The 27,571-nt window shown below is 42.4% G+C and overlaps 1 protein-coding gene and 3 long non-coding RNA genes across 6 annotated transcripts in view; 1 reads left to right on the top strand and 3 right to left on the bottom strand.

Moving 5' to 3' along the window:
• LOC123585981 overlaps window positions 1-5,958 on the bottom strand; it is a 267,199-nt gene extending 261,241 nt beyond the window's left edge. Inside the window, exon 1 of the long non-coding RNA XR_006706514.1 lies at window positions 5,669-5,958. This is a non-coding gene — a long non-coding RNA (uncharacterized LOC123585981). The remainder of the gene's footprint in view (window positions 1-5,668) is intronic.
• LOC123585980 lies at window positions 1,331-10,083 on the top strand. The gene is made up of 3 exons (XR_006706513.1): window positions 1,331-1,708; window positions 4,489-4,639; window positions 9,454-10,083. It is a non-coding gene; the product is annotated as an uncharacterized LOC123585980 (long non-coding RNA).
• A 5,288-nt stretch (window positions 10,084-15,371) lies between these two features.
• On the bottom strand, window positions 15,372-19,452 carry FABP5 (fatty acid binding protein 5). Its single transcript, XM_045454766.1, has 4 exons — window positions 19,293-19,452; window positions 16,617-16,789; window positions 16,118-16,219; window positions 15,372-15,629 (listed from the first exon to the last, which is right to left on the bottom strand). Exons 1-4 carry the CDS (start codon window positions 19,369-19,371, stop codon window positions 15,576-15,578), a joined length of 408 nt encoding a protein of 135 aa, XP_045310722.1. The 5' UTR covers window positions 19,372-19,452; the 3' UTR covers window positions 15,372-15,575.
• A 2,517-nt stretch (window positions 19,453-21,969) lies between these two features.
• The window catches only part of LOC123585984, a 78,174-nt gene continuing 72,572 nt past the window's right edge, over window positions 21,970-27,571 (bottom strand). For all 3 annotated transcript variants that reach the window (XR_006706519.1, XR_006706517.1, XR_006706518.1), the window contains one exon: window positions 21,970-22,156. This is a non-coding gene — a long non-coding RNA (uncharacterized LOC123585984). The remainder of the gene's footprint in view (window positions 22,157-27,571) is intronic.

Below are 27,571 nucleotides of genomic sequence, written 5' to 3' on the forward strand. Positions count from 1 at the left end.
CTGTGCACATGTGAGTAGAATGCCTTCAGTCTGGCCATGCAAAACCACAGCTGTGGCTGCTGGAAGTACACCCAAGCCGGGAGAGTGAAAGGAAGCCATAAAAGCATATGGAGAGGAACAAGAAGTAGGTCACGGGGAGTGATGGTGAGCAGGGCCACTCCTATTCCTGCCTCTAGTTCCTGAACCTCCATATTTCTCCCTTTGGGTATACCCAGCAGTGAGTAATGGCTTTTGTTCTATGGTACAAACCACATCCTGAAGGATCGTACCCCACTCTCAGCTTTGCCTTCAAGAGGTGGTTATGGTAGGATCAGTGGATTCCATGGTCCCTTAAACTTTGTTATACCTCATTTACCATAAAGGGTGTCCCCTGACCCAAGGCGATATTTCGCAGACAAGGCACTCTGTGGGGACTTAGATAGTGGTGTTAGTTGAGGCCCTACGGCGAAAAGGGAAACTTTAAATCTGGAATATGTGTCTGCCTGATCATGATGAATTTAGCCATAGCTCCGGCTGAGGAAGAGCTGGAGAAGTCCCTACTGTATTGGAGGGAGTTCTAACTACTCACAGCTGCACGTCAAATCACAGTTTAAACAACAATCAATTTTTTTTTTTTAATCTCTCATGGTTCCCCCAGGTCAGGAATTCCCCAGGTCTCATTAGGGCCGTTCTGTGTTCCTAGAAGCAGACCCAAAGGCAAGAATTTTTGTGTAAGCACTTCGTTCGAGGAAGTGCTTGGGAAAGACTTGGGCGAGAGGGTGAGGGCAAGAGAGGAGGGGAAGCATGAACAGGAAGAGGAGGAAACCAAGACAAGGTGTGATCCCAGGCAAAGTTCTGCAGAGGGCTGGCTCAGCTTGATCCACAGGGCAGCTCTGGAGTGTCACCTACATCTCAGAGTTGTCCTAACTGGACGCAAGGGACCTGAGCTTTCACACTCCCACACCTGTCAGTCATTGCTTGTTCTCCACCTTGGGGGCAGGGTACCGGGTGGGGGGGGGGGGGGAAGAAACTCCCAGGCATGCCTCGCTCTTTATTGGTACAGCTCCAGTGTCCACTTCAAACTGCTTTTAAACCTCTGTTCCTTGATTCTTAAAAAGGAAATAATATTGGGGCGCCTGGGTGGCTCAGTCGGTTAAGCGTCGGACTTCGGCTCAGGTCACGATCTCGCGGTCTGTGAGTTCGAGCCCCGCGTCGGGCTCTGTGCTGACAGCTCAGAGCCTGGAGCCTGTTTCAGATTCTGTGTCTCCCTCTCTCTCTGACCCTCCCCCGTTCATGCTCTGTCTCTCTCTGTCTCAAAAATAAATAAACGTTAAAAAAAAAAAAGGAAATAATATTTGTATCTACCTCATTGGTTTTAGGACTAAATGAAACCATGCGACGTTCTCACCTCAGTATCTGGCACTACTGGAAGAATAGTCCTGAGATTCATGATCTGGAGCCAGAAGTATCCATATGTTTTTGGTTCTGCTTATGTTTCCTCTATATGCTATACACCAAATATTTCATCACAGGCAGATAAACTATTAATTATCAAAGGCAAAGGTGAGCATTAGGAATTTCTGAAAGGATCTGGACACCGTCACATTAAAGGAGTTTCAGGGAAGCCGGCGGCAGATTCCAGCATCTCACTACTCTCTAACCAAGAACTTGGCACTAGATTCTTCTACGTGAGCCTATGTACTGAGAGGCTTTGTGCTGGCTTATTCAGGTTTGTTGTCCCTGTGGTTGCAAGTAATATTGTGCTGTAAAAAATTAACATTTAAAGTTTACATAGCTGTAGGGGTGCCTGGCTGGCTCAGTGGGTTAGGTGCCCACTCTTTATTTTTTTTAATCTTTATTTATTTTTGAGACAGAGAGAGACAGAGTGTGAGCAGGGGAGAGGCAGAGAGAGAGGGAGACACAGAATCCAAAGCAGGCTCCAGGCTCCGAGCTGTCAGCACAGAGCCTGATGCAGGGCTTGAACTCACCAACCGGCGGGAGATCATGACCTGAGCCGAAGTGAGACGCTTAGCTGACTGAGCCACCCAGGCACTCCATGTTTAATGTCATTTCTTTTGGACATTCAAAATACTACCTGGCACATAGAAAAGTCTTCAAAAAAATAATTTGTTGAATACATAAATTACTGTTGTCAAATGATTGGGGAAAGGGAGGATACTTACAGGTCCATAATCTCTCATCCACCAATCCAAAATCCAAAGCTCTGAAAACTGATTTTTTTAAATAATTTAGTTGGTGGCAAAATCTAATTGGAGCTGAACTCATTTGGCAGAAAGCCTGAGATAAACTGATGCAGGGCCATACATAGTCTTTGTTCACTATGTTCATAGTCTTTGTGTGAATATTCATGTTTCCTTGCAGGTATATTAATGTGTTTGATGATAGGGTACCACCCCCGAGTGCCTCTGGGAGAGTTATGTAATATATGGGTTAATTTATGGTTTCATTTGTGCATTATATTAACATTCTAACATACAAAGCAAATTCTGGAGGCACCTGGCTGGCTCAGTGGGTTGAGCATCTGACTCTTGATTTAGGCTCGGGTCATGATCTTGCAGTTTGTGAGTACAAGCCCCACCGTGGTTCCAGTCCCACGTGGGGCTCTGTGCTGACAGCTTGAGGCCTGCTTGGGATTCTCTCTCCGTCTCTCCCCTTCTCTCTCTCTCTCTGCCCCTACCCCACTCACACACACTCTCTCTCTCAAAAGAAATAAATTTAAAAAAAATTTTTTTAATGCAAAATAAATTCTGAATTCAAAAATATATCTGGCCCTAATGATTGAGATATATGTGTCTCTACCTCTTTTTAAACTTTCCATGTGACTTCCCAGCAGAGCTTGACCCAGTCCATACCCACCTGCCCCAGCACAATGCTTCCTCCTCAGGGGCTCCACCTGGCTTGACATCAAGTTTCTTCCATCCTCTGGCCATTTACTCTTTTTGCTAAAAATTCTCTCCCCTCTTTGCCTCCTGCCTGGTTCCTTTTCTTCCTTCAGGATTAAGCTTAAATTTCTCCTCATCAGAGAGGCTGTCCCTTCCTTACCCATTATGGGTTCCTGTTGTTATTCTTCATCAAGCATCCTTTTCGTCCTTTATAGCAATTGTGTCAACCTATAATTATTACACTAGCTTTTTTAATGTTTGTTTATTTATTTATTTGGAGGGAGAGAACAAGCACTCATGCATGAGCGAACGAAGAGCAGGGAGAAAAAGAGAGAGAGAATCCCAAGCAGGCTCTGCACTGTCAGCACAGAACTTCAAAGAACCCTGATGTGGGGCTTGAACTCATGAACTGTGAGATCGTGACCTGGGCCGAAATGAAATGTCGGACACTTAATTGGCTGAGCCACCCAGGTGCTCCTACGTTAGTTTTGGGTTTTGTCCATCTCTCCCTGCTGACTCTAAGCTCCATAAAGACAAGAACTTTCCACCTTCATCCAGTTTTTTATACCCAGCCCTTGGCATGATGTCTGGTACATTGTGGGGGCCCCACATACATTTGCTGAAGTGAATGAATCAATTAATCAATCAATCCATCTCGAACATACTGACAATGGGGTGGGACACTTAGACCTCATCAGCTAACTAATCAAAGCTAATACAATAAGGAAGACATGACTTGTATATGAGATATGAAATTTGTATATAAGTTCATTCTTGATATAAAGAAAGTTCTCCTAGATCAAAACGAATGACTGCAAGTTTATAAAACTTAGGTACAATGAAATAAGAGACATGATAGACAAAATGTGATTCTCTACTTGCAAATATTCTGATGACATTTTTATGAAATCATCCCTTAGATTTATTGCCTTCACTAACATTGTGTTGGCTCATTCTGGTCTGGTGTCTTACTTCTTATTTTAATGTGTCTTTGTGCCCCTGATACGTGGAACTGAAATAGCATTACTTCCCCATCATACAGAATCTGCCCAAACATACAGAATCAACACTGATTTAAATTGTCTAGGATTCTAGGATTATTTCCTATTTCCAGAATAAAGAATTTAACTTATCATCAGAAACTTCTACTGACATGTTACTCATTTCAAGATGAAATCAGAAAGTTTTGAGATGATCTTATCTGTGTCATGATGATTTCTCCAAGGTTTCTGGGTGTGGTATGCATTTCGTAAAATGATGCATTACACAGGTTAACCTCCAGAACTGGCAGTTTTCCAGAAGTCTGCCTGTTCCAGAAAGAGCGGCATATTTCCCACTCCCTCTGTGTTTCTGCCCTGTGTGGCTAAGGAAGGAAGCTGAATTTAGTGGTTAGTGCAATAGACTGAGTCAGCAAGCTTTGCTTCTATATTTGGCTGTGTGATTTACTGAAAACCTTTGTCAAACCAACTCTGTCTAAACCATGAAAGAAATCGTTGTTCTCTTATATGTAACTTTTCAAACTTCTGAGTGAACGCTATCTTCACTACTACTGTTCTGAAATTCTGAAACATATCACTGGGATTTTTCTCCCCTGTGTTTCTTGCAGAAAAGTAATAAACCGACACACCAACCAAGCAAGAAACAAACTACACCAAACACCAGGACATCAGTGGCATAACCAAACAGATTTCACGTGACCTCGCAGGGCCATCCACGCAGATGAGAATGAGAATACAGGCCCTTGGAATTGTGCCCAGGTAAACACCATGGTCTTGCATAAAGCCCAGCAAACGAGCAAGAGCCAAACTGTCCCACCACAAATAAAATATTGATTCTTTAACTTGTCCATGAGGGTTGACTTTAGAATCAGAATTTCCCTACCTTTAGATATTTAATTGTATAAAGGAAAAAATGTGGTCCTTGTTAAAACAGTTTAAGTGCTTCTTGGAGGCAAAATATTTTCTAGGGTAGACATTTCTTTAATCAGGTACTACTAAATTCTACAACTTTTTGAGGTCAGCCTTGTCTGCAACCTGGCAATACCTGGCTTATGTCTAGCTGAAGGGTAAATACTTCTTAAATATCTTTAAAAGATTCTATTACATCAATGTATAAAAATGTTCATTTAACCATAGTTAATAACTGAAAACTTAAGAAAAAAAAACCTTCAATGTTTATCATTAGGCAATTGATAAAATAAATAACAGAGTTGCAGTAAAGTTAAATGTTATGAAATTAAAAAACAACATGGATAGGGTGGTTCAAGTCAGCAGTTTAGGAAGGAAGACCCTGAATTCAGCTGCACCCACAGACACAACAAATTGAGAAAGCCACATATGCAGCAATTCTCTCTGAAAGAAAAAAACCCTGAAAACCAGCTGAACAGATTCTCCACAACAAATGATAAAAAGGCCACATCAAGACTGGCAGAGGAAGCGAGACAGGTCTTTCAAAAAACCCCAACCCTCCCCCTCCCCCCCCCCCCAGCAACCTACAATCCGAAGGAGCCAGGAGGGGCCTCACAAATCCTGAACTTCTCTCTGGGGAGGAAGGGTATGTGCTCACCATCAGGCACCCCAACCCTTAGCCTTGCCCCAGAGAGGTAGCTCCCAAAATACCTGGCTTTGAAAACCAGTGGGGCTCACGTGCAGGAGAAACATACCATAGGGGACAGAGATTCCACTCTTAGAAGGCTCACACACAGACTTATTTGCTCCAGGACCCAGCATAAAAGCAACAGATTGAAAAATGCCTAGGCCATATGTGAAGGAGATTCATTTGCTAACCTTAAGTCACTTGCTGGAGGTGCAGAAGCTTGTTGGGACTCTCTCTGGGTCGGAGGCACAGGCGGGAGCCATCTTTACACTCTCCCTCTGCCTTGCTGATTGCAGGTGTGCGTGGACGTCGTTTTTTTATCCTTACTCTAGCCTGTAAGTGTCAGCAGGTGAGCACTCCACCCTCCACACCATTCCTGCATTTTTGTATACTAACAATGAACTATCAGAAAGAGAATTTAAGAGAATAATCCCATTTATAAGTGCATCAAAAAGACTAAAATATCTAGAAATAAATTTAAGCAAGGAGGTAAAAGATCTGTACGCTGAAAACTCTGAGACATTGATGAAATAAATTGAAGAAGACACTAATAAATGGAAAGCTATTTTGTGCTCATGGATTGGAAGAATTAATATTGTTAAAAGGTCCATCTTACCAAACGAAATCTGTAGATTCATTGCAATCCCTATCAAAATTCCAATGGTATTTTTCCACAGAAATAGAACAAACAATTCTAAAATTTGTGTGGAACCACAAAAGATCCTGAATAGCCAAAACAATCTTGAGAAAGAATAACAAGGCTGGAGAGCTCACACTCCCAAATTTCAAACTATACTATAAAATAATAGTAATCAAAACAGTATGGTATTTGCATAAAAACAGACACATAGATCATTAGAATAATAGAGTCCACAAATAAACCCATGCATATATGATCAGTTGATTTACAATAAAGGATGCAAGAATATATCTACAATGGGGAAAGTACAATGTTTTCAATAAATGGTGTTGGGAAAACTGGAGGGCCACATGCAAAAGAATGAAACTGGACCATTAATCTTATACCATACAAAAAGCCAACTCAAAATGGATTACACCTGCATAGAAGACTGGAAACCATAAAAGTCCTAGAAGAAATCATAGAGGGTCTGCTCCTTGAGACTGCTCTTCATAATATTTTTTCAGCTCTGACTCCAAAGGTAGTGGTGACAAAAGTAACAATACATAAGTGGGACTACATCAAACTAAAAAGCTTCTGCACAGGGAAGGAAACAATCGACAGATGAAAATGCAACCTACTGAGTGGGAGAATATATTTGCAAGGCATATATCTGAGAGGTGGTTAATAGCCAAAATATATAAAGAATTTATTCAACTCAAAAACAAACAAAAAAAATACATAATCCAATTACAAATGGACAGAGGATCTGAATATACATTTTTCCAAGGAAGACATGCACATGGCCAAATAGGCACAGGAAAAGATGCTCAACATCGCTAATCATCAGGGAGATGCAAATTAAAATCACGATGAAATATAATCTCACACTTGTCAGAATAGCTATTATCAAAAATATAAGAAATAACAAATGCTGACATGGCTGTGGTTATAGAGAACACTTGCGCCCTATTGGTAGAAGTGTAGATTGGTACAACCACCATGGAGATTATTCCTCAAAAAGGAAAAACAGAACTACCATATGATCCAGCAATTCCACTTCTCGGTATTTCTCTGAAGAAAACGAAAACATTAATTTGAAGATATACGCATCCCCACATTCACTGAAACATTATTTACAATAGCCAAGATATGGAAACAACCTAAGTGTTTATCAATGGATGAACGGATAAAGAAGATGTGATATACATATAAAGTGGAATACTATTCTGCCATAAAAAGAATGAAATCTTGCCATTTGCAACAACATGGGTGGACCCAGTGGGTAATATGGTAAGTGAAATAAGTCAGATAAAGGCAAACACCATATGATTTCACTTAAATGTGGAATCTAAAAACATAACACATGAACAAACAAAACCCAAAGGTACAGAAAATAGAATGGTGGTCGCTGGTGGGGAGGGATGCTGGGGTGTGGCTGAAATAGGTGAAAGGGATCAAAAGGTACAAACTTCCAGTCATAAATAAGTCATGGGAATGTAAGGTACAGCATGATGACTATAGTCAATAACATTGTATTATATATTTAACAGTTGTTAAGAAAATAGATCTTGAAAGTTCTCATCATAAGGGAAAAAAACTTAATTTTTCTGGTAAGTTTGTATGAGGACAGATGGTAACTAGACTCATTGTGATGATCACTCTGTGATGTATACAAATAGCAAATCTTTATGTTGTATACCTGAAACTAATATAATGTTATATTATATTCAATTGTATTATATTCAATTAAAAAGTAAATACTTAAGTTAAAGAACTAATGCGAATGTTATATTCAATTATATTCAATTATACTTCAATTAAAAAGTAAATATTTGAGTTAAAAAGCAAGACTAGAATATTGGTTTGTATGATCCCATGTATGAAATGTTTTAGATCTATATACACATAGATGCATAAAGAATTATCTGAATATTCATAAGTAAATATTAATATTGATATTCTATGGAAGTGAGACTTCCAGGGCTCTTTTATTTTCTTCTTTGTACTTTTCTGTGGTATTTTTTTCTGTAGTATTTTCTAATATATTATTTATTTATCCTTAAAAATATAAATATAGCTATATTAAAATGTTTTTAAATTTTTCTTAGAGAAGCAAGTAAATAAGAAGTTAAACATCACCCAATAGCAAGAGATAACCACTGTTACCATTTTTTATGTTTTTCTACATATATGCACATATTGTTACACAATGGGACAACATGTACATAATATAGTCAAATTTTCTTTTCACTTTCCAGTGCATTATGAAGCTTTTCCCAAGATCTTAGTAGTCTTTTATTGTTTATGCCTGTTAGTATTGTATCATATGTTCATACCATTATTATTTAAGCAATCCCCCACTTTCTAGAAGTTACGTGCCTTCCAATTCTCTGCTAGAGTACATAGCCCTCTGATGAACATCCTTATCCCCAAATTTTCAACTATTAGGAACACTTTTTCTAATTCGGGAGAAGATGAAGCCAGCTCATCTACCATCAGACAAAAGCCAATTGTTTCATTTGTTGCCAAAAACACAGTTCAGCCTCTCAGCCACTTCTGGAACCAGAAATAAATGCTCCATGGTAAAACCAGCCCTGTAAGTTGGGCTTGTAATCTTGTTTCCCAGATCCATGACAAATAATTCCTCACTATTTTATTAGCTCTTTGTCACATTAAAGACATTTAAAAAAATATTTTTTCCAGTATTTTCCATTGTTTTTAGTAAGAGGGTTTTTCTAAACATCAAGTTTTCTATTACTGAAAGTGAAACTAAGTTTATTATTATTATCTTTTTGTCTTCTGCCCTTTCCTACTCGAGACCCTCCAATAGTTTCTTCCGACCCTCAAATAAACCCCAGATCCCACATGCTCTGTTTCCTACCCAAGTATTAGACTATATTGTGCCCTTCAGGGCTTCACTTTCAACAAGCTTCTGTCACTCTGTCACTTGGTTTGTCCGCCCCTTAGGGCTATTGTAGTCGCTAACCTCTCTGCCTAGAGAGGAAACAAAAATACTCTGTTTCCAGGTGTTTACTTGCTTACTTTCTGCTCATTATTCAAGGCTCGGTTCAAACATTCCCTTCCTGAGAGGCCTTCCCTGACCATCCCATACAAAGTAGCTTCAACCCTACTCACTGCTTATCACACTACTGTTTTAATATTATTTTCTTGCTGCATTTATCGCTCTGTGCCATCTGTTACAATTGTCTGTCCACGATTCTATCTTCTCACACGACGATGTTAGTTCCATGAAAAAGGAAAGGCCCCTGACCCTGCTCTATCTTGTTCACCATACCATGTGACATCGGCACCATAGCAAGCACTCTTCCAGAAGTATCATTGTTCTCTTCTCAGGCATTTTCAAAGTGTGCAGAGTAGAAGAAGGACGAATGGGAGGAGCCGACGGACTTGATCCCAAGGAAATGTTCACATATGATCTGGTGACTGGTCTGTCAGACCAGATGTCATAAGACTCGAGTTATTTTCCAGTTGCTGTGGGACCAGTGACAAGTCATACCACCCTGCCTTTCACAATATTTCAAAACATGTGTCACGCAGCTCTTTAAACCAGTTTACCAGCTTCATCATTTCTTCCTACTAATCCACATCACACATGACCTACTAAAGGGCAGTGAATTCTAAGAGGACAACACCAGAAAAGGAAAACAGTGAGTATATGAAACCCAGGAAAAAGCCATCATTATTCTCATAAACTTAAAAGTGAATTTAAAATACAACAAGCACTAATAATCATTGATTAACAAGCCGCAGGAATTGAATAATAACCGAAGTTGCACAGGCAGCGTTAAAATCTAGGTAGTAAACACATGGTTCCCAAACTTGTATTTTTATTATTTTACTCTGAGAGAGTGCACATATGCGCAATCGGGGTGGGCAGGGGACAGAGGGAGAGGGAAAGAGAATGTTAAGCGGCTCCACCCTCAGGCTCCACCCCCAGGGCCGAGCCCAACAGGCAGGGCTTGATCTCACGCCCCTTGAGCGTTGGGCTCTCAACCAACTGAGCCACCCAGCCCACCCCATCCTTTTTTAAATTATAGCGCAAACACCAGATTTGGGGAAAGCAGTTGAGATTAAGACTCAAGAAACCACTGAATGACAATAAAGGCAACATAATTCTACTTGCATATAACTAAACCTCATATTGCCTACAAAGATTGCACGGCTGATTGCACCGCTGTGATTCAACATAATCATTCACCCTTAGGCACTCAGATTGTGTTTGAAGAAAACAGGTCATGCCCTTGTAGCACTCAAAGACATAATCCAAAAGTTAAGTCATCTCTTGCCTGCATATTTTTCTTCGGTGAGGGTTTGATTTATATGAATCCATCTTATTTGTAGTAAATTAGATCTAATCTGCACCATGTTCCACAAACAACTCAGATCAAGTTCTGTCTGATAAACATTGCCTGTTGGCCGTACTCAGCTGTAGTAAGATAAATTTTACACGTTGACCGAAATTGGGCAGCCTATTTACTGGTAGAGCAGAATGTCATGACCTACCAGTTCAGAAGAATGATGGAATCCCTCACTCCCTATTTCATCCGTATTCTATCATTATCAAGCACACTATTCTAGTGTAAGTAAAAGACCAGATTAAATTTGAACAGTGTGGACGAAGGGCAGGAAATATGGTTTCAAAAATAAATTGAAGTAAAATCATGAAGGGTCTTAAATAATATTAAAATGTGTTAAACAAGTACAAAGAAGCCATTAATTAAAGAATTTAATCATTCAACGGTATTTATTGAGTATCTCCTGTGTGCCAAGTTGCTTCCTAATCAAGTGCTAGAGAACGCTGTTAAAACAAAGTCCCTTCTTCACGGACTTCTTACATTCCAGTGGGAGAGACGGATAATAACCCCCTCCCCATCCAAAGTTTTAAGTAGATATATAGCTAGTCGGGACTGGTGGTAAGGACAAGGGCAGTGTAGGGGAACAGGGAGTATGGGGGAGGCATGATAACTATTACATATAGTGTGGTCTGGAATGACTTATTCCTAGGGGAACATTTGAGAAGACACCTGAAGGAAGTGAGAAAGCTGAAAAACCTGGGTTGCAGATTCCTTAGGAAAGACTGTTATAGGCAGAGGCAACACGTGCAAACACCCTGAGGCAGGAGCACACTTGTGTCAACAACAGTCAAATGCCTGGGGTCCCTGGGTGGCTCCTCAAGTTGGGAGACTGACTTCGGCTTAGGTCATGATCTTGCAGTCCCTGAGTTTGAGCCCCACATTGGGCTCTATTTTGTGGCCAGCTCAGAGCCTGGAGCCTGCTTCAGATTCCGTGTCTCCCCTTCTCTCTGCCCCTCCCCCACTTGTGCGCGTGCTCTCTCTCTCAAAAATAAATAAAAACATTAAAAAAAAAAAAAAAAAGTCAGTGCCTGAAGGGAAATGTGTGAGAGGGGCGCCATAGGAGAAGAAATCAGGAGAGGAATCGGGAAGTTGGGAGACACAGGCAAGAATAGATAGGACCTCTGTACAGACTTTGGCTTCTTTTTTTAAATTTTTTTTTAATGTTTATTTATATTTTGAGAGAGAGACAGAGAAAAGAAAGGGACAGAGACAGAGATTGAGTTGGGGGAGGGCAGAGAGAGAGGGAGACATAGAATCCAAAGCAGGCTCCAGGCTCTGAGCTGTCAGCACAGAGCCCAACGCGGGGCCTGAACTCACAATCTATGAGATCATGACCTGAGCTGAAGTCAGATGCTCAACCGACTGAGCCAACTGACTGAGCTCAACCGACTGAGTCAAAGTGACCCCAAGACTTTGGCTTCTTAACAGAGGATTATATACTTTAACCTTGTTTTTTAAAATGATAGCTCTGGGAGAATAAAAATGCCAACAGGAGAGCAGAGGAGAGATGGTGGTATTTGAACCAGGATGGTATCTGCAGAAGAGGTGAAAAGTAACTGAATTCTAAATATATTCTGAGGGTAAAGTTGAAATAATTTGCTTACGGATTAGATTTGGTATGAAAAAGAAAGGAATTAAAGATTACTCCTAGGCTTTCATGTTGGGAACTGGAAAAATGCCACTTCCACGTACTAAGATGGAGAATACTGCAAGAGGAGTAGGTTTGGGATCAAAATTAAGAGACTCAGTTTTGGAAAACATGAGGTTAGCATCATGGGTCTTTAAATTTACATTTTAATTGATTAAATTTGAGCAAAATAAAAATTCAATTCCTCAGTTGCACTCACTACATTTCAAGTGCTCAATACCCACAAACATGTGTCTGGTGGCCACTCTATTGGATAGTGCGGATGTTATAGCCCGTTTCACCACAGAAAGTTCTATTCAGCAGTAATGGAGAGGCATTGGGTCTTTACTATGTGCTGGACCTTGGGCTAAGTGCTTTACATACATTATCTCATTTAACATTTAGAACAATGCTATGAGTCAGACAATGTGGTATCTTATTACAAAGAAGGTAGGTAACTAAGGATCAGAAGTCAAGTAATTTGCCGAGTTACACAGTTCTTTTTTTTTTTTTTTAATTTTTTTTTCGACGTTTATTTATTTTTGGGACAGAGAGAGACAGAGCATGAACGGGGGAGGGGCAGAGAGAGAGGGAGACACAGAATCGGAAACAGGCTCCAGGCTCTGAGCCATCAGCCCAGAGCCTGACGCGGGGCTCGAACTCACGGACCGCGAGATCGCGACCTGGCTGAAGTCGGACGCTTAACCGACTGCGCCACCCAGGCGCCCCTCGAGTTACACAGTTCTTAAAGGGTAGGGAGCCAGAACTGGATTACAGGACTTTCTGCTTCCAAAGCCCAAGCACTTACATCATCATATTATAGTTTAGGAAGATTAAACAAGTTTGAAATTAAACATGACATCTATAAGGAAATGTCTACTAGGTTATCAGCAACAAAGGATTGAAGCATAGAAAACAGGAGACCTGATAGATCTGGGGTGAAAGTGAATCCCCAAGAGATCCCGTGTGTTGTAGAACTAGCCAGAATACATTCCAGCATATGACCATTTAAAAGAAAACAAAAATACTCAATGAAGGCACTACTTTCTATCTTTTGCTAAGGGGTCAAGTGACATTAAATGAGCGCTTAGCAGAAAGAAGGGCTTACCTGACACCAGGTGACATGGAGTTGAGATATACTGCTCTATCCAGTAGTTCTCAACCGGGTATGGTACATACCCTTATAGGACATATGGAAGTGTATGGGATGTTTGGGGTAGGCTGATGGGTGCCATGAGCATTCTGTGGCCATGATCTTAGGATGCGAAGTCGTAGGATGCTTGCCATCTGCCAGCACAGTAGAAAATTCTCTCACCCAAAATGTGAACAGTACCCATGTAAGGTACATGAGCCTACTATCCTGCAAGCAATACTCCACAGTCCATAAACTGAGGCAGTGTAGGCATTAGAGCCGGGTGGCTAGAAGCACAGGCTTTACAGTGAGATAAACGTGTGCTCCTATGTGTTCTCTGACTTGTATCCACTGTATGGCTTGGGACCACTACCTAGACTCTGAGCTTTAGTTTCATCTAAATGCGGAAAACAATTGTTAATGAACATAATCTAGGGTGGTTCTAAGAACTACAAAACTTTTATGGTACTTGGTCCAGGGTCTGGTTCAGAGAGAGTTGTATAAGTGTATACTATGGTTCGAAGTTGAAAAAGAGGATGGAAGAGGAACTCTAGCATGAAGACTAAAATAAGCAAGATGGAAATTCAAACAGAAAAGGAAGTTTAGAGCAGCACCATCCGATAAAAAAAACACAGACACAAAAATGCTAGCACACATAATTTAAAATTTTCCCCTAGACACATTAAGAAAAAGAAACAGGTAAAATTAGTTTTTTTTAATTTAGAATATTTAGGTAACCAACTATATCCAAAATGTTATTTCAATTTGCAATCAATATTTTAAAAAAGAGGAATTTAACCTTTTTTTGTATCAAGTCTGAAATCCAATATGTATTTCACTTTCAACACATCTCAACTGAGATGAGCCACATCTCAAGCCCTCAACATCCATCTGTGGCTCATGGCTACATGTATATTTTTTTGTTTATTTTTATTTTGAGAGAGAGCAAGAGTGTGAGAGAGGGGCAGAGAGTGAGGGACAGAGAGAATCCCAAGCAGGCATCAGCACAGAGCCCAACTCAGGGCTCTTTCTCTTTAACCATGAGATCATGACCTGAGCTGAGATCAAGAGTGAGTCACTTAACCAACTGAGCCACCCCGCGCCCCTTAGGGCTCCATATTGGACAGCACAGGGCTAGAGTGTCAGTGAGCTGAGCTCTTTCCCTGACTGCAAGCTTTCAGCAATTCTGAAGATTCTTACCAGCTAACATTTCAACGCATGGAGGGTGGTTTCGCAGGTCTCAATTATTACATTTGAGGGACTTTATAGACTCGGGATCTTAATACAAGCTGCTAAGAGGCAGTGTTGCAGAATGACTGAACATGGAGTATACTCTATAAGATGTAGGTTCCCAATCCAGCACTACTACTTCCTATATCCTTTAACAGATTCGCTAGTCGAAACCTGTTTTCTTATTTACAGAATTGAGATAATGGTACTACTTCCTTGAAGTGTTACCTCAGCTATCACGCATACAAAGCTTTAGCCCAGTGTCTACAAGCTACTTCTCCAAATGTGAACTGCAGATGTTTGTATTTGGGTTTGAGAACTAGAACAGGGGTTCATCAGAATTCTGGTTATTCTTTATATAGATACACAGGCAGCATTTTAGAACTCTGTTACTTCTATGGCTTTTGTTAATGAGCAGATTGTGTTCTTCCAAAGTTGGTGTTTCTCCTCACAGTGAGGGGCAATGATTGGACCTTGTACCCAGATATGCCTCAACAGCTAGATCACTGCCTGGCACATGGCACGTCCTCAGAAAATTAGTTAAGAGAATTTGGGGTTGCAGAATTCCTGAATAATAGCTGTAAGTGCACCGTTAAAAGTATAATCATTGGTCAATGATGGTAATTTAACTTTTATTCTAATATTTAAATTATAAAGATTATGTAACAATTTTTAATGAGAATAGTCTTTGCCAGAAATTTAAGATCTTTGAGTTGATACAAAGTCCTAATGGTGTAGGGCAAGCTTAAATGATTGGTAGTGTATCTGCCACAGAAGTAGTTCTCTATATAAATTACTAAAATTTATCTCAATTTAGGACCCTTAAGACTACTCCAGAATTTATTCAATTCATACTTATTAAAATTCACCACTAATTTCCTATGAAATTTAAAAAAGCATACAACACTGGCATAGCACAAACACATTTATTTACTAACCAAAGGGATGATCCTAATTAAATCAACACTTTGAAATAGCTGCATGTAAAATGTTTGTGATAAAGATAATTGAACACAGTGATGAAAAAAAAAAAAAGCATATGGAGATTTGCTCATTGAACTGAGCTTGTTCATCCTCACAGCTAATTCCTGTCCAAATGATGATGGAATTTTTACTCTACTTTTTCATAGACCCGAGTACAGGTGACATTGTTCATGACGCACTCCTAGAAGAACGATATTAAAGAATTAGGTTAGTCATGCATCCCAGAACAATGGTAGTAGTTCAATACTAGGGTCAGCATCTTATGAAACTTTGTAATCTACTTCATAGATGGAGAAAATGGTTTTTTGTTGAGAGAGAGAGAGAGAAAATGTGCGCATGCACGTGGGGGAGGGGAAAGTGAAGAGGAATCTTAAGCAGGCTCCATGCCCAGTACAGAGCCCCAAGTGGGGCTCCATCTCACAAACCATCAGATCATGACCTGAGCCAAAATCAAGAGTTAGAAATCTGACTGACTGAGCCATCCAGGCACCCCAGAAAATACATCCTAAAATTCCTGGGTTTGAAAAGCTAGAACCCATTATTTTGCTTATGATGTGTGTATGGCAAACTAAAGCCCTAATTTGCAAAATCTAAAGTTCTCATGTTCATGATCAGTGATATTGAACAACTAAGTGAACTATGAGTGCTAATAAGGAGATCGGCACTTACCACTACTAATTTCCCATCTTCCAATTTTCTTGTTATTGTGCTTTCCTTCCCATCCCATTCCTGATGTTGAACCAACGCGCCATTTGTAAAGGTGCAGACAGTCTGCAAAAATAACACTTTTTAATCTTCCAAAGTATGTTACAAGAAGAGTTTCCATGACTCGTAACTTCCTTAATCAACATTTTCTCATCTTTTCCTTTCTGGGTCCACTTCATTAACCCATACCGACTCTATTCATAATATAGTTTATGCTTTTCAATCTAGACCCCTATAAGAGACACTCATTCTCTCATGTTTCTTAAACTATTTCTCCAAAATACACTAAGTTATGAAGCTGGTACTTTCACTAATTTGTCAAACTCAGTTCATAAACTAGTTTGGCTTTTTCGTTAAGTTTTGTTCATAAACAGTAAGACTATTATTAATACAATCTATCATTCTAGAAGTCTAGAATGGACTTTGTTAAGTCTAGAGTGGATTTTGTTAAGTTATGACTGACCTGAGTTTTTCTGCCATCAGCTGTAGTTTCTTCAAACTTCTCTCCCAGGTTACATGAGAACTGTGTTGTTTTCAGAGTGCTCTCAGTTTTTATGGTGAGGTTTTTGCCATCAGAAGAGATGATACAATCTGGTTTGGCCATTGCACCCACTTTTCGCAGAGCCATGCCCACTCCTGTAGAATGTTACCCCATGTTAAATAACAGGAAGACCAAGGCTATGGTTTACATAACAAATAGAGTAATTCAACTGCAGTTGCTATGTTCTACATATTTTCACTTATTCACTTCTCAATAACAAGTGTAAACACAAATCCAGTGCTTACCATGTGCCAGCACTTAACATGTATTGATTAATAGGAAGCCTTGCAACAACTGTGTGAGAGGTAGCACTGTCTCCATTTTACAAGAGGAAAGAGTGAGGCACTGAAGTTACTTACCGAAGCTCATTCAGCTAGGAAGTGATGGAGCTGGGAACCAAAAGAACAGACAGTTTGGCTCTAAATCTCAGCTCTTGGCCACCATGCTATGCTGGCCTTCAGAAAGTCAGGGAAGAAATCTGGATTGCTAAAACTATCTACTCAGTTCTGCCAAATGTTGTATTATGGGACTCTAGCACACAGTCTGACACATCCAAGGCCCTGGATAAATCTTTGACTAATAACTACACAAAATCCAAATCAACTCTATTCAAATATCACAAGGGTTTTTTAAGAGTTAACTCCACAACCATGATGCTAATAAACTGGGAAAAATTTACCCTCAAAAACAGTAAACATTTCAGAGCCGTGTAACTCAATTACTATATTGATATCATATTGAATTTATAATCTATGTATTTCTCCTTAATGTTAACATTTACAAGGAAACTTAGATCTAGGCCAAACCCTGGTTTCACAGACGAGACCACAACCTAAGCAAAAATCACTGGCTTAAGGATTAAAAATTCAACTAGGCTTGCAATGTCTTCTTGGTGCGTTCTCTTTTGCCATTTTAGGGGCTGGTGCCTTGTGTTGTTAGTGAGTGATTATTTATTCTCACTTTGGACAAAGGGCTCTGCTCTTCCCACACCTTGACTGCCCCCTAAGGAACTGAGCCTTGACAACCTTCATGACTCTAGAACCCTGGAAATAAACCATCTGGTAAACACATTCACTTTCAATGGGCAGAGAAATGGCATTAGGTGGTCCTCACACAAGTGAACACACACACACATTTCCTGGATATGAATGAAGTAAATGGCTTTCTCCAGAGTTCTCTTGATCTAGATAGACTTACAGCACACACACCAAAATAGTGCATTCCAGTTTTACTCACAGTATCATAAATACACTCAAGATTCACCACAGAACCAGCTTAAGCTGTCATCGTCTGGGATAAAGGCTAAGAAGGAGTGTTTCTGAAGTGCCAGGGGGACTAGGTCTCAATAGAGGGTCTTTGTAGTAATTTTTACATCAGAAAGGAAGCCCCTTTCCAGATAAGATCCACGCTATAGGATTCGATCCCACTCCATAGTAGCTCCCTAGTGGCCTGCGACAAAGGTCCATTTTTGTTTGCTAATCCACCCATTGTGTCAGGGAGCATACTCGTTGCCACTGGCCTAGAAAAGGACAATAATAGAGAATCAAGTACAGTTCAGAGTGAGAGGAAAAATTGGAATCTTCCTCCGGAGGCTCATACTCCTGGAAGGCTGTAAGCAGTCCAGGGCTTCTGCAGGGCCACACCCATCTGGCAAGCAGCTGGCAAGCAGCCGCAGGAGGGCTCTGCAGCTTGACTGCGGTTTTCCAGTAAAACCCCCTCACCCTCAACACGCAGAGGGCAGGGCAGCGGAGGGTACCCCCCCGCCCCCGGGCTCAGCAGGCCTCGCCGTTTCCCTGGCACAGGCCACCCGCCCACCGGGGCGCTCAGGGCGACCAGCGCCAGCACCGCCAGCACGAGGTCGGTGTCGCCAGCGCCACGCCTCTCAGCGCCGCGCGGTAGGGGAGGAAGAGGGCGGGGGACGAGGATGCCCGTGCCAAACCCAAGCGCCGGGCAGGTTTAGGGAGAGGCAGCCGAGGGCGGAACGAAAGCCGAAGCGGCAGCCCCAATCGGATCTTCCAAAGGGCTTCTGCGGGGAACCGCGCCCCGGCTCCGCGCCCCCGTGGAGGAGAGCAGGGGTGGGGGAACCCGTGCTCCATCTAGCCACAAAAGATGAGGCAGTGCCGGCGCAAGGTGGGAAAGGAGTGGGTGCCGCCACGACGGGGCGACTGGGAGAGGCAGGATGGTGGCGGGGGGACGGAGGAGGAGTAGCGGGAAGAGAAAAATAGGGAAAAGGTACGGGGGCAGCCCGAAGGAGGTCGAAAGAAGTGAAGCCTGGGGTGGGAGGAAGAGGAGCGCGCTCAAGGGCAAGAAGCAGTGCGGGTGGCTGCCGCCGCGTGGGCTAGGGGAAAGCAGAGCCGGGAGGCCCAGGAGACAGAACGTGTCGAGAATCCTCAGGCGGGCGGCAGGCGCGCGCTGCTCTCCGGGCTGCTTGCCCACGTGGTGGTGGTGGTGGTGGTGGGGGGGTGGTGATGGGAGATGCATGGGTGTACAGGGGGTATAGCCGAACACGCCCCGCCGCTGGGCTCAGCACGCTGAAGGGGACCTAGGAACAGACACACGCTCGCCACGTTACAGGCGCCGCACGGCCGGGAGCCTCACCTACTTCCTTCATGTATTCGTCAAAGCCTTTGCTCTCCACTAAGCGCCATCTTCCTACCAACTGCTGAAGGGTAGCCATGGTGGGCGCTGGCGGGCGGGCGTGCAGAGCGAGCGGAGCCGAGCGGGGCGTCAGGAGCGTGGCTTGCGACCTGCCGGCAACCGTGGCTGCTTTATAAAAGCGGCGCGTGCCGGGCGGCACCGAGAGGCCAATGAGAGACGCGCCTCGCCCGCTCCCTCCCCGCCCCCCCCCACGCCCCCCGGGCCTCTCTCCCCGGGTCGCCAAATGGGAACCAGTTCCACCTGCCCGGGGACGGAGGTAGGATGGGGGGCTCCCCACCCCCCCCCCCCCACGGCGCTTCCTGCAAGCGGGAACTCGCTCGGCGCGCCCCAGGCCGCCCCGGACGCCGGCGCCTGCACGTTCCAGCGCCTCCGCATGGCTGGGAAGCCAGAGGGGCCACCGGGGTGCCCGGTCCCACCTCTGTTGGGCCGCACCGTTTTCCCTGCAGGCCGCCACTCTTTTTCCTTCGAAATACCCTAAAGAATCCACTAGCCCGAGCAGGGCTTGGGCGGCAGAAATTGGTTGATAGGTGGTGGTTTGGCTGAGCGATAGAGTTCTTTACCCACCTCGTCTCGGCTCTTGGCGGACTAACCCACATCCCATACCTTCCTGAGAGAATCTGTTCTCCCCCTCTTCGGGCCACTGCCCCCCCCCCCCCCCCCCCCCCCCCCGCCCAGTCTCCTCCACCCATGCCCAGTTTGGGCCTCAGGGCCGGTGAGTTAGATTTGAGTTAGACGATTTTATCAGAAGGTACAGGGCAGGGGAAGATGTCCTAGGAGGTTCAGTTTACAAACTACAACTCCTTAAGAAGTTTCAGTTGAAGTGACTGTCATTGCTATTAAAGGTAACCATTCAAGAATGTCACTGGTTTCTATTCCTAGCTGAGTGAGCCCTGCATAGTCTGTCCTCAGACTCCCAAGAATTGAGACTCCAGCGCGTTTCCTCGTTGCCTTTAATTATAGTAACACCCTGTATGTGTTGTGTAGAATGTTCTACTTTTCAAAGTCTACCTGTCGCAGTATTTGACTTTGTGATCCCAGGTCCTGTGGGAGTGAGTTAGGATGAGGTAAGAAAGTTGCCACACAGAGAGGCCAGCTGCCGTGATGGAGATAAGGTCCATTTACTGCGTGTCTGCTTGTGCTAGATGCTATGCTTCCCCATACTTTTTTTTTTTACTTAAAAAATTTTTAAGGTTTATTTTTAAGAGAGAGAGTGAACAGGGAGTGGGGGGAGAGGCGCAGAGACAGGGAGACATAGAACATGAAGCAGGCTCTAGGCGCTGAGCTGTCAGCACAACAGAGCCCAATGTGGGGCTCGAACTCACACAGACCTGGAGATCATGACCTGATGCTTAACCGGGTGAGCCACCCAGGCACCCTGCTTCCTGGCTACTTTACATCCATTAACTCTGAGCTCCACTAAATTTTTGCAAGTGTTATTTCAATTGTTTGAAAGAGGACATAAGGCAGGGAATGTTTGCAGAGTGGACAGATCCCTGTCCAGTCCTCACTGCAGACCTTGTGGAACAGGATGGTGCCTGGCTGCCTGTAGCTGACTGCTCATGGAGCTAAGAGTTCACGGAGAACCACACCAAGATACTGGTTCATGTACGTCCTCAACAAACTGAAATCTGAGATTGGTCATTTCTCAACATGCCTCACAATATTTACTCCCCTGCACTGTATCCCTTTTATTTCAAGTCCCTGCCCTCATTGTAGGGTCACCCCAGTTTTTCTTGTGGTACCATGTTACTACTGACTGACTCAGGCCACATCGTTGTGCCATTAAGAGCCCACATGTCCCACACCTGAGGCTATACTGCTGGAAGATGTTCAAGTTCTGAGGGCAGCTGAACAGGCCATTTGCTCAGTCAGCGATCCAAATCAGCTTCCAAACATTCAGGACAACCTGCTGCCCCTGCCTCCTGGGGAGGCGGCTCCTGTGTGTTTGGACTTGCATGCTTGATGTGCTGATTCAACATGTTTTATCCATTTTTGTATAGAACATGGTGATAATGACCAGGACTCTGTCCTGGAATACTAATATTTAGATTGTCATAATCAACCATGTTACAGAAATATCAAAAGGAAAATGGTATTTAATACATAACTACTTAAGAAATCATTTTTAGGGGTGCCTGGGTGGCTCAGTTGGTTAAGCCTCAGACTTTGGCTCAGGTCATGATCTCATAGTTTGTGAGTTTGAGCCCCAGTTGGGCTCTGCACTGACAGTTCAGAGCCTGGAGCCTGCTTCGGATGCTGTGTCTCCCTCTCTCTCTGCCCCTCCCCTGCTCATGCTCTGTCTCTCTCAGAAAAGAAATAAACATTAAAAAAAAAAAAAAAAGAAATAGTTTTTGAACACAGAAGTGTTACCTAAAACTTAACTTTTGGGGCGCCTGGGTGGCTCAGTCGGTTAAACGTCCGACTTCAGCTCAGGTCACGATCTCGCGGTCCGTGAGTTCGAGCCCCGCGTCGGGCTCTGGGCTGATGGCTCAGAGCCTGGAGCCTGTTTCCGATTCTGTCTCCCTCTCTCTCTGCCCCTCCCCCGTTCATGCTCTCTCTCTGTCCCCAAAAAAAATAAACGTTGAAAAAAAAATTAAAAAAATAAAATAAAACTTAACTTTTAAACACACTCTTTGAGGTAATGAGTGGAAATAATCCTCTTGTGGTTAACACACACCAACAAACAACAGAAAGATATAGGCCAAAATACCTGCTCGAGTCTCTCATGAAACAAAGAAGGGCGTGGTCATTGTTTTGTGGCTCTGGGCGACGCAGTTAATCCCTTGTTCTCTGATGTTTCTCACCTGTAATGTATATACAGAAAGAGATTGGAGTAGATTGTTTCTAATGTCCCTCAAGCCCTAAATTCAGATTCCCTTCCTTTCTTAAAAATAATGGTAATGGGGGCGCCTGGGTGGCGCAGTCGGTTAAGCGTCCGACTTCAGCCAGGTCACGATCTCGCGGTCCGTGAGTTCGAGCCCCGCGTCAGGCTCTGGGCTGATGGCTCAGAGCCTGGAGCCTGTTTCTGATTCTGTGTCTCCCTCTCTCTCTGCCCCTCCCCCGTTCATGCTCTGTCTCTCTCTGTCCCAAAAATAAATAAACGTTGAAAAAAAAATTTAATAAAAAAAAAAAAATAATAATAATGGTAATGGATTTCAAGTTCTGAAAAACATTAACTACTTCCTTAACCTGCTAACTGAAGTTCTGTTCTAGGCTACTTAACTTGAACCCAATATGCAATGTAAAAACCAAAAATGTTGTAAAAACAAATCTGATTAAAATCTTGCATGACTCTATGGGATAGTTGAGTATATCTCTTTATTGCAAAAAGGGAGCATTGCCGCTTGAGATCGATTATATTACTAAATATATAAATATTACTAAATATATAATCTAGGGACAAAGAAAAATAGTTTTATCTTAAACCTATCCTGACAAATGTAAGTGACTGTGCTGGTCATGCTGAAGGACTAATAACACATTATTCATGTAGATGAAAATGGTTGAAGGATCAAGAATTACCAGCAACTCTTCCATCTGTAGCTGTAGAGGCCTACCATTTTTAAGACAGATGCAGTTTCACTTAATATCTCTCAAAACTCAGTTTTCTCAGCTCTGAAATTAAGGAGGTAAGAATTACACCAAATGATTTCTTAGGTTCCTTTCAGCTTACCTCCTGTAGTCGTTCATGGCCCTGAAAAATATGCTCACAATTACTCTATTTCCACCTAGTGGTGAAACAGAATATTTCTCTTTGGTTTTCTCTGATGAATGTTAGTAGTTGGTCAGCTTCACATTCCACAATCTCACAAAAGTTTGGTGTGTATTGTGTAATTTTCTTTAAACACAACTTCCTAATTACAGTTTGAGTAGATAAATGTGCCTCCCACAAAGCTGATTATAGCACATAATCATTTCCTAAGGACCCCAAGCACTGGTGGCCTAAAAGTTTGCACCTGGTAGAGAAAAGCACCCCATCAAAAGCAGTCATTGCAGCAAATACGCAAAGCAATCCATGTTCAAACAACTGACTCTTTTCTAAGTACATGGGCAGATTAAGCAAAAAGGAGGCCGGGAATGGGCAAAGAGAACACTATAAAGCAATACCTCTGAAATTTTAGTGTGCAAACAAATTACCCGGGGATCTTGTTAAAATGCAGATTCAGTAGTTTCCACAGCAGGACACAAGATCGTGCATTTCTCACAAACTCCCAGGTGAAGCTGTTACTGGTTTGGGGACCATGCTTTGAATAGCAAAGCTGTAACGTATGCAAGAACTTGCATATGGTTTCGATACATCAGAGTGACTTTCACTTCCCTACATGAGGATTTCTGGTTATATCTCCATAAAAATATAAAAATATATAGAAAAGACAGGAAATCGGACAAACTCACCCCAAAACTCATCGTACTCAACATTGAGACTTTTTTCTAATTAACCTGAGGTAGCTATTTTTCTGGCTGCTCACTGGAAAAGAAGGCTTCGAATGGGGTAGGGAGGATGGATACCATGTTTATTTCAATCTAATTTCTTTCTTAAATTTTATAACCAGTTGTTTGACCCTGATTCTTCCATGTCCTGCCCTTCCATGCTTTGCATACCCAGCCGAAAACCAGATATTCCTTAAGAAAAGCCCATTTGGAATCAGTTCCAAAAGAAAATCCTAGTAAGTGGATAGAGCAAGGATCGGCATCATGTCAGTTGTCTGTGGCAGCAAAACTTCCCAGATGAGAATAAGGTCAGCAAGCTGTGCAGCTTAAGGAACACCCGAAAGATTAACTTCTATCCAGCCACGGCAAGCCACCATCCCATCAGTGGAAAGGTGTTTTCTTTTATGTTTGGTAATGAAATTATTTCTCATGAAAGCATTTATAAAAATGGAATTACTTTACGAATTTTGTCTTTTTACTTAAAGTAGTTTGATCCCTACCCAACATGCCTGTAAATGGGTAACCACGAAAACTTTCTAGTTGCTTAAATAATTAGAAGTATGTGCTTGCTAAATTAACTGGATGTGCGAATAGAGAGAAAATGAGACATTGCAAAAGTTACAGGAGAAGTTATAAAAATTTTTTAAAGTTATAATAAAATGTTATTGGTTTTTTTTTTTTTAATTTTTTTTTCAACGTTTATTTATTTATTTTTTTTTTTGGGACAGAGAGAGACAGAGCATGAACGGGGGATGGGCAGAGAGAGGGGGAAACACAGAATCGGAAACAGGCTCCAGGCTCTGAGCCATCAGCCTGACGCGGGGCTCGAACTCACGAACCACGAGATCGTGACCTGGCTGAAGTCAGACGCTTAACCTACTGCGCCACCCAGGCGCCCCTGCTGTTGGTTTTAAATAAGGCAGGGGATATGGTGGCTCAGCTCAGTGTAAGATCAATCCATTTTGCTTGCCAACATAGATCTTTCTACTGTCCAGACATATAGTTTGGGATACGACATTTGCCATTAGCTCATGGCAACGGATTGCAGAAATACGTAGCCCTTTCATGCCTCATGTGGGTGGTATTCAAAGTGTTCTGGATCTAAAACACGACATGTAAGGGGGCATCTTGAAATAGAGCAGGAAGATGCTTGTAAACTCACCCCAACAAGCCCAAAATCTTAGTAAAATCACTGCGCCTACCAGGCAGCACAGCCTCAAAACAAACCCCTTAGCTACCTCAATCTCCTCAAGCCCAGCTCCAGCCAAACTGCCACTCCCAATATGCACTAAATTATATACAAAGTCTGGGGCTGGTCCAGCCCCAGGCACACAGACAAGTTCATAAAGGGTAGCTTTACCCTTTGAAAATTGCAAAAACAAAAAACCTCCAAATCAGATTTTTCCATGGGAAGAGGCCAAATTCTCTCCTTGCAAATTATACTTCCCCATTTTTTCAGTCTCACTTTCCATGTAGTATACTTTAAGTATTTTCCCCCAGATTCTAACACAGTTTGATCATTTTTCTTTATTAATATTTATCCTTAAGTCTGGATTTTTATTTTTTTAAGTTTATTTATTTTGAGAGAAACAGAGTGCACAGGGAAGGGGCAGAAAGAGAGAGAGAGAGAAAATCCCATACAGGGTCCACACTGACAGCACAGAGTCCGACTGGGGGCTCAGTGTCACAAACCATGAGATCACGACCTGAGTCAAAATCAAGAGTCAGACGCTTAACAGACTGAGCCACCCAGATATCCCCATAAGACTCGATTTTTAAAGTCAAATCTACAAAACCACAGGGTTGCTTGCTTCTGGGCCATTTATCCTGATGGGTCAGGCCCATAGCTTCCTTTCGTCTGAATTAGCTTTTAAGAAAAATCATCAGAATTTAATAGCCTACCTAAATCTGACTGAAGACACCTTCTCAATCCTAACTCCGGTCGTCTTTACTTAGTGGTAGGAAGAGCTACTCTGTAACCCCTCGGAGACATACACTGTGCCCGCAAAACAGCACCAAGCTGATTCTGTGCCCTGCTTTAAAGGAGTCGAGCGACAGGATGGATACCTCTTGTTCATCCACTTGTAAACACCATAGGACACTTTTTGTTCACATTGCGTTGACCACACTTAAAGGTATAAATTCAACAGCGTGTAATGAAAGGTTGGTTTTACTCTCACACATTTCCCTGTGCTGTCCTGCCTCTCGTATCCCCGCATTCCTCCTTTTACAGCACAAGCATCTCAATTAAGTGACTCACACATTAACAAAGAATAAGAAACCGATCTGAGTTTCCAGTGAACCGCATTATGTTTTCTGGGTTGGCTAAAAGCTGTGATTTCGTACAGGAACAGGGAGGCCGAGTAGGTATTACCATGGAGGGCAACCATAATCTTGGTTTGGGTCTAATTTAGGAGGTGGGTAAAGAATATTTGTGCTACAAATCTCAAATCTTGTCACCTATTTTGCAGCCTCAAAAGACATAGTTAATCCCTCAGGGTAAAGCCGGGGTTCCTAATGGCCCCTCTGCATTGGTGGGTTAGCAGAATTGAGCACACTGTTTTTTGTATAGTCAAGATGTTGTGTTGTCCTGGTGTAATTACAAACAGTGCTCTCTTTCACTCCAAGTATCTCAGATTGAATAATGTTGGAGGAAGACTTGTGAGATTTAATTCTCACCTATGGGGCAACTCCAAAGCCTAAGTTTCAAGTACAGCATTATTGTGGCACTCTAGTATCATCTAATGGGAAAAAGTGCTATGGGACCATAGTCAGCCTTTCCCTCCTCACACGACATTGTGCAAATAATATGTCATGTGTGGACTACTCTGCTCGCTCACAAACGAAGGGCCAGCAGAGCTTTCCACACAAGACAGATTCCTTTGATTCAAGTCAGCCTACAATTTTAGACCACCTAATAATTATGTGGACTGGATTCTAGTCCTTGTCTTCAAGGAGTTTGTTAACCTAAACTTACATCAGCTAAGGAACTCCCCCCCCCCTTTTTTTTCATTTAACCAACATTTATTAAAAAAGCTTCTGTTTTAGTTCAGAACATTCGGAAAATTCCCAAGTATGACATGTCTTTGAAAATGTCAGATGAATTCATTTTATCTTTATAATATTAAGTGAATTTCCTGAGAAGATACCACACAATCTTTTGGGGGGTGAGGGGATACATAGTCCTACTGCTTTCAATTGTATCCCGGAAACTCTAGATTTTTGTTTGTTTCTCTGAACGGGTCATCTCTTTGACAGGAACCAGGTGGGTGTACTAAACAGATACATCCTGTTGAAAATGAATGCGCCAAACGCCACAAAGCCACCATCTAATCAGCTGGTTAGAAAGATCTTGTCTAAGAAATATTGGGTTAGAGACCATGATGCAACCTACGTCACTACCCAGCTCTCCCTGTGTTTTAAAGTGAGTTCTTCACCATGAACTCGGGAATAAAGTGACACTTGGCTGTCCCCAAGGTTGTGGCGAATGCTGAGATACACAGCTTGCATAATAAAATCTGCCAGTGTACAAGTCAAAACAGGGATTCTGCACCACCCCAGCCAGATGGGTAAGGACCGGAAAAACCTGCTGTGTCTCCTTGCTCATGTCATTGACATCCTCTTTTGTGAGAAGAGACTCAGCAACAAAGTGTAATGATTTTACTACACCTGCTCTGATGCCCTTGGCTTTCAGTAGAAACTATACTTGGTTCATAGGGGAAGAGTATGGTTCTGTTATGATAAGTTCTATTGTATTTGTTACATGGTATAAAATATTATCACTTCTA

Source organism: Leopardus geoffroyi, chromosome C3 (genome assembly GCF_018350155.1).
Source record: "Leopardus geoffroyi isolate Oge1 chromosome C3, O.geoffroyi_Oge1_pat1.0, whole genome shotgun sequence".
NCBI lineage: Eukaryota > Metazoa > Chordata > Mammalia > Carnivora > Felidae > Leopardus > Leopardus geoffroyi.

Excerpts from the sequence above, each read along its gene's own strand:
- FABP5 (XM_045454766.1), bottom strand. The coding sequence starts at position 19,371 with ATGGCTACCCTTCAGCAGTTGGTAGGAAGATGGCGCTTAGTGGAGAGC. Across the intron at positions 16,790-19,292 it reads CGAATACATGAAGGAAGTAG|GAGTGGGCATGGCTCTGCGA; the intron begins GTGAGGCTCCCG and ends AACATTCTACAG. Across the intron at positions 15,630-16,117 it reads AAGATGGGAAATTAGTAGTG|GAGTGCGTCATGAACAATGT; the intron begins GTAAGTGCCGAT and ends TCGTTCTTCTAG.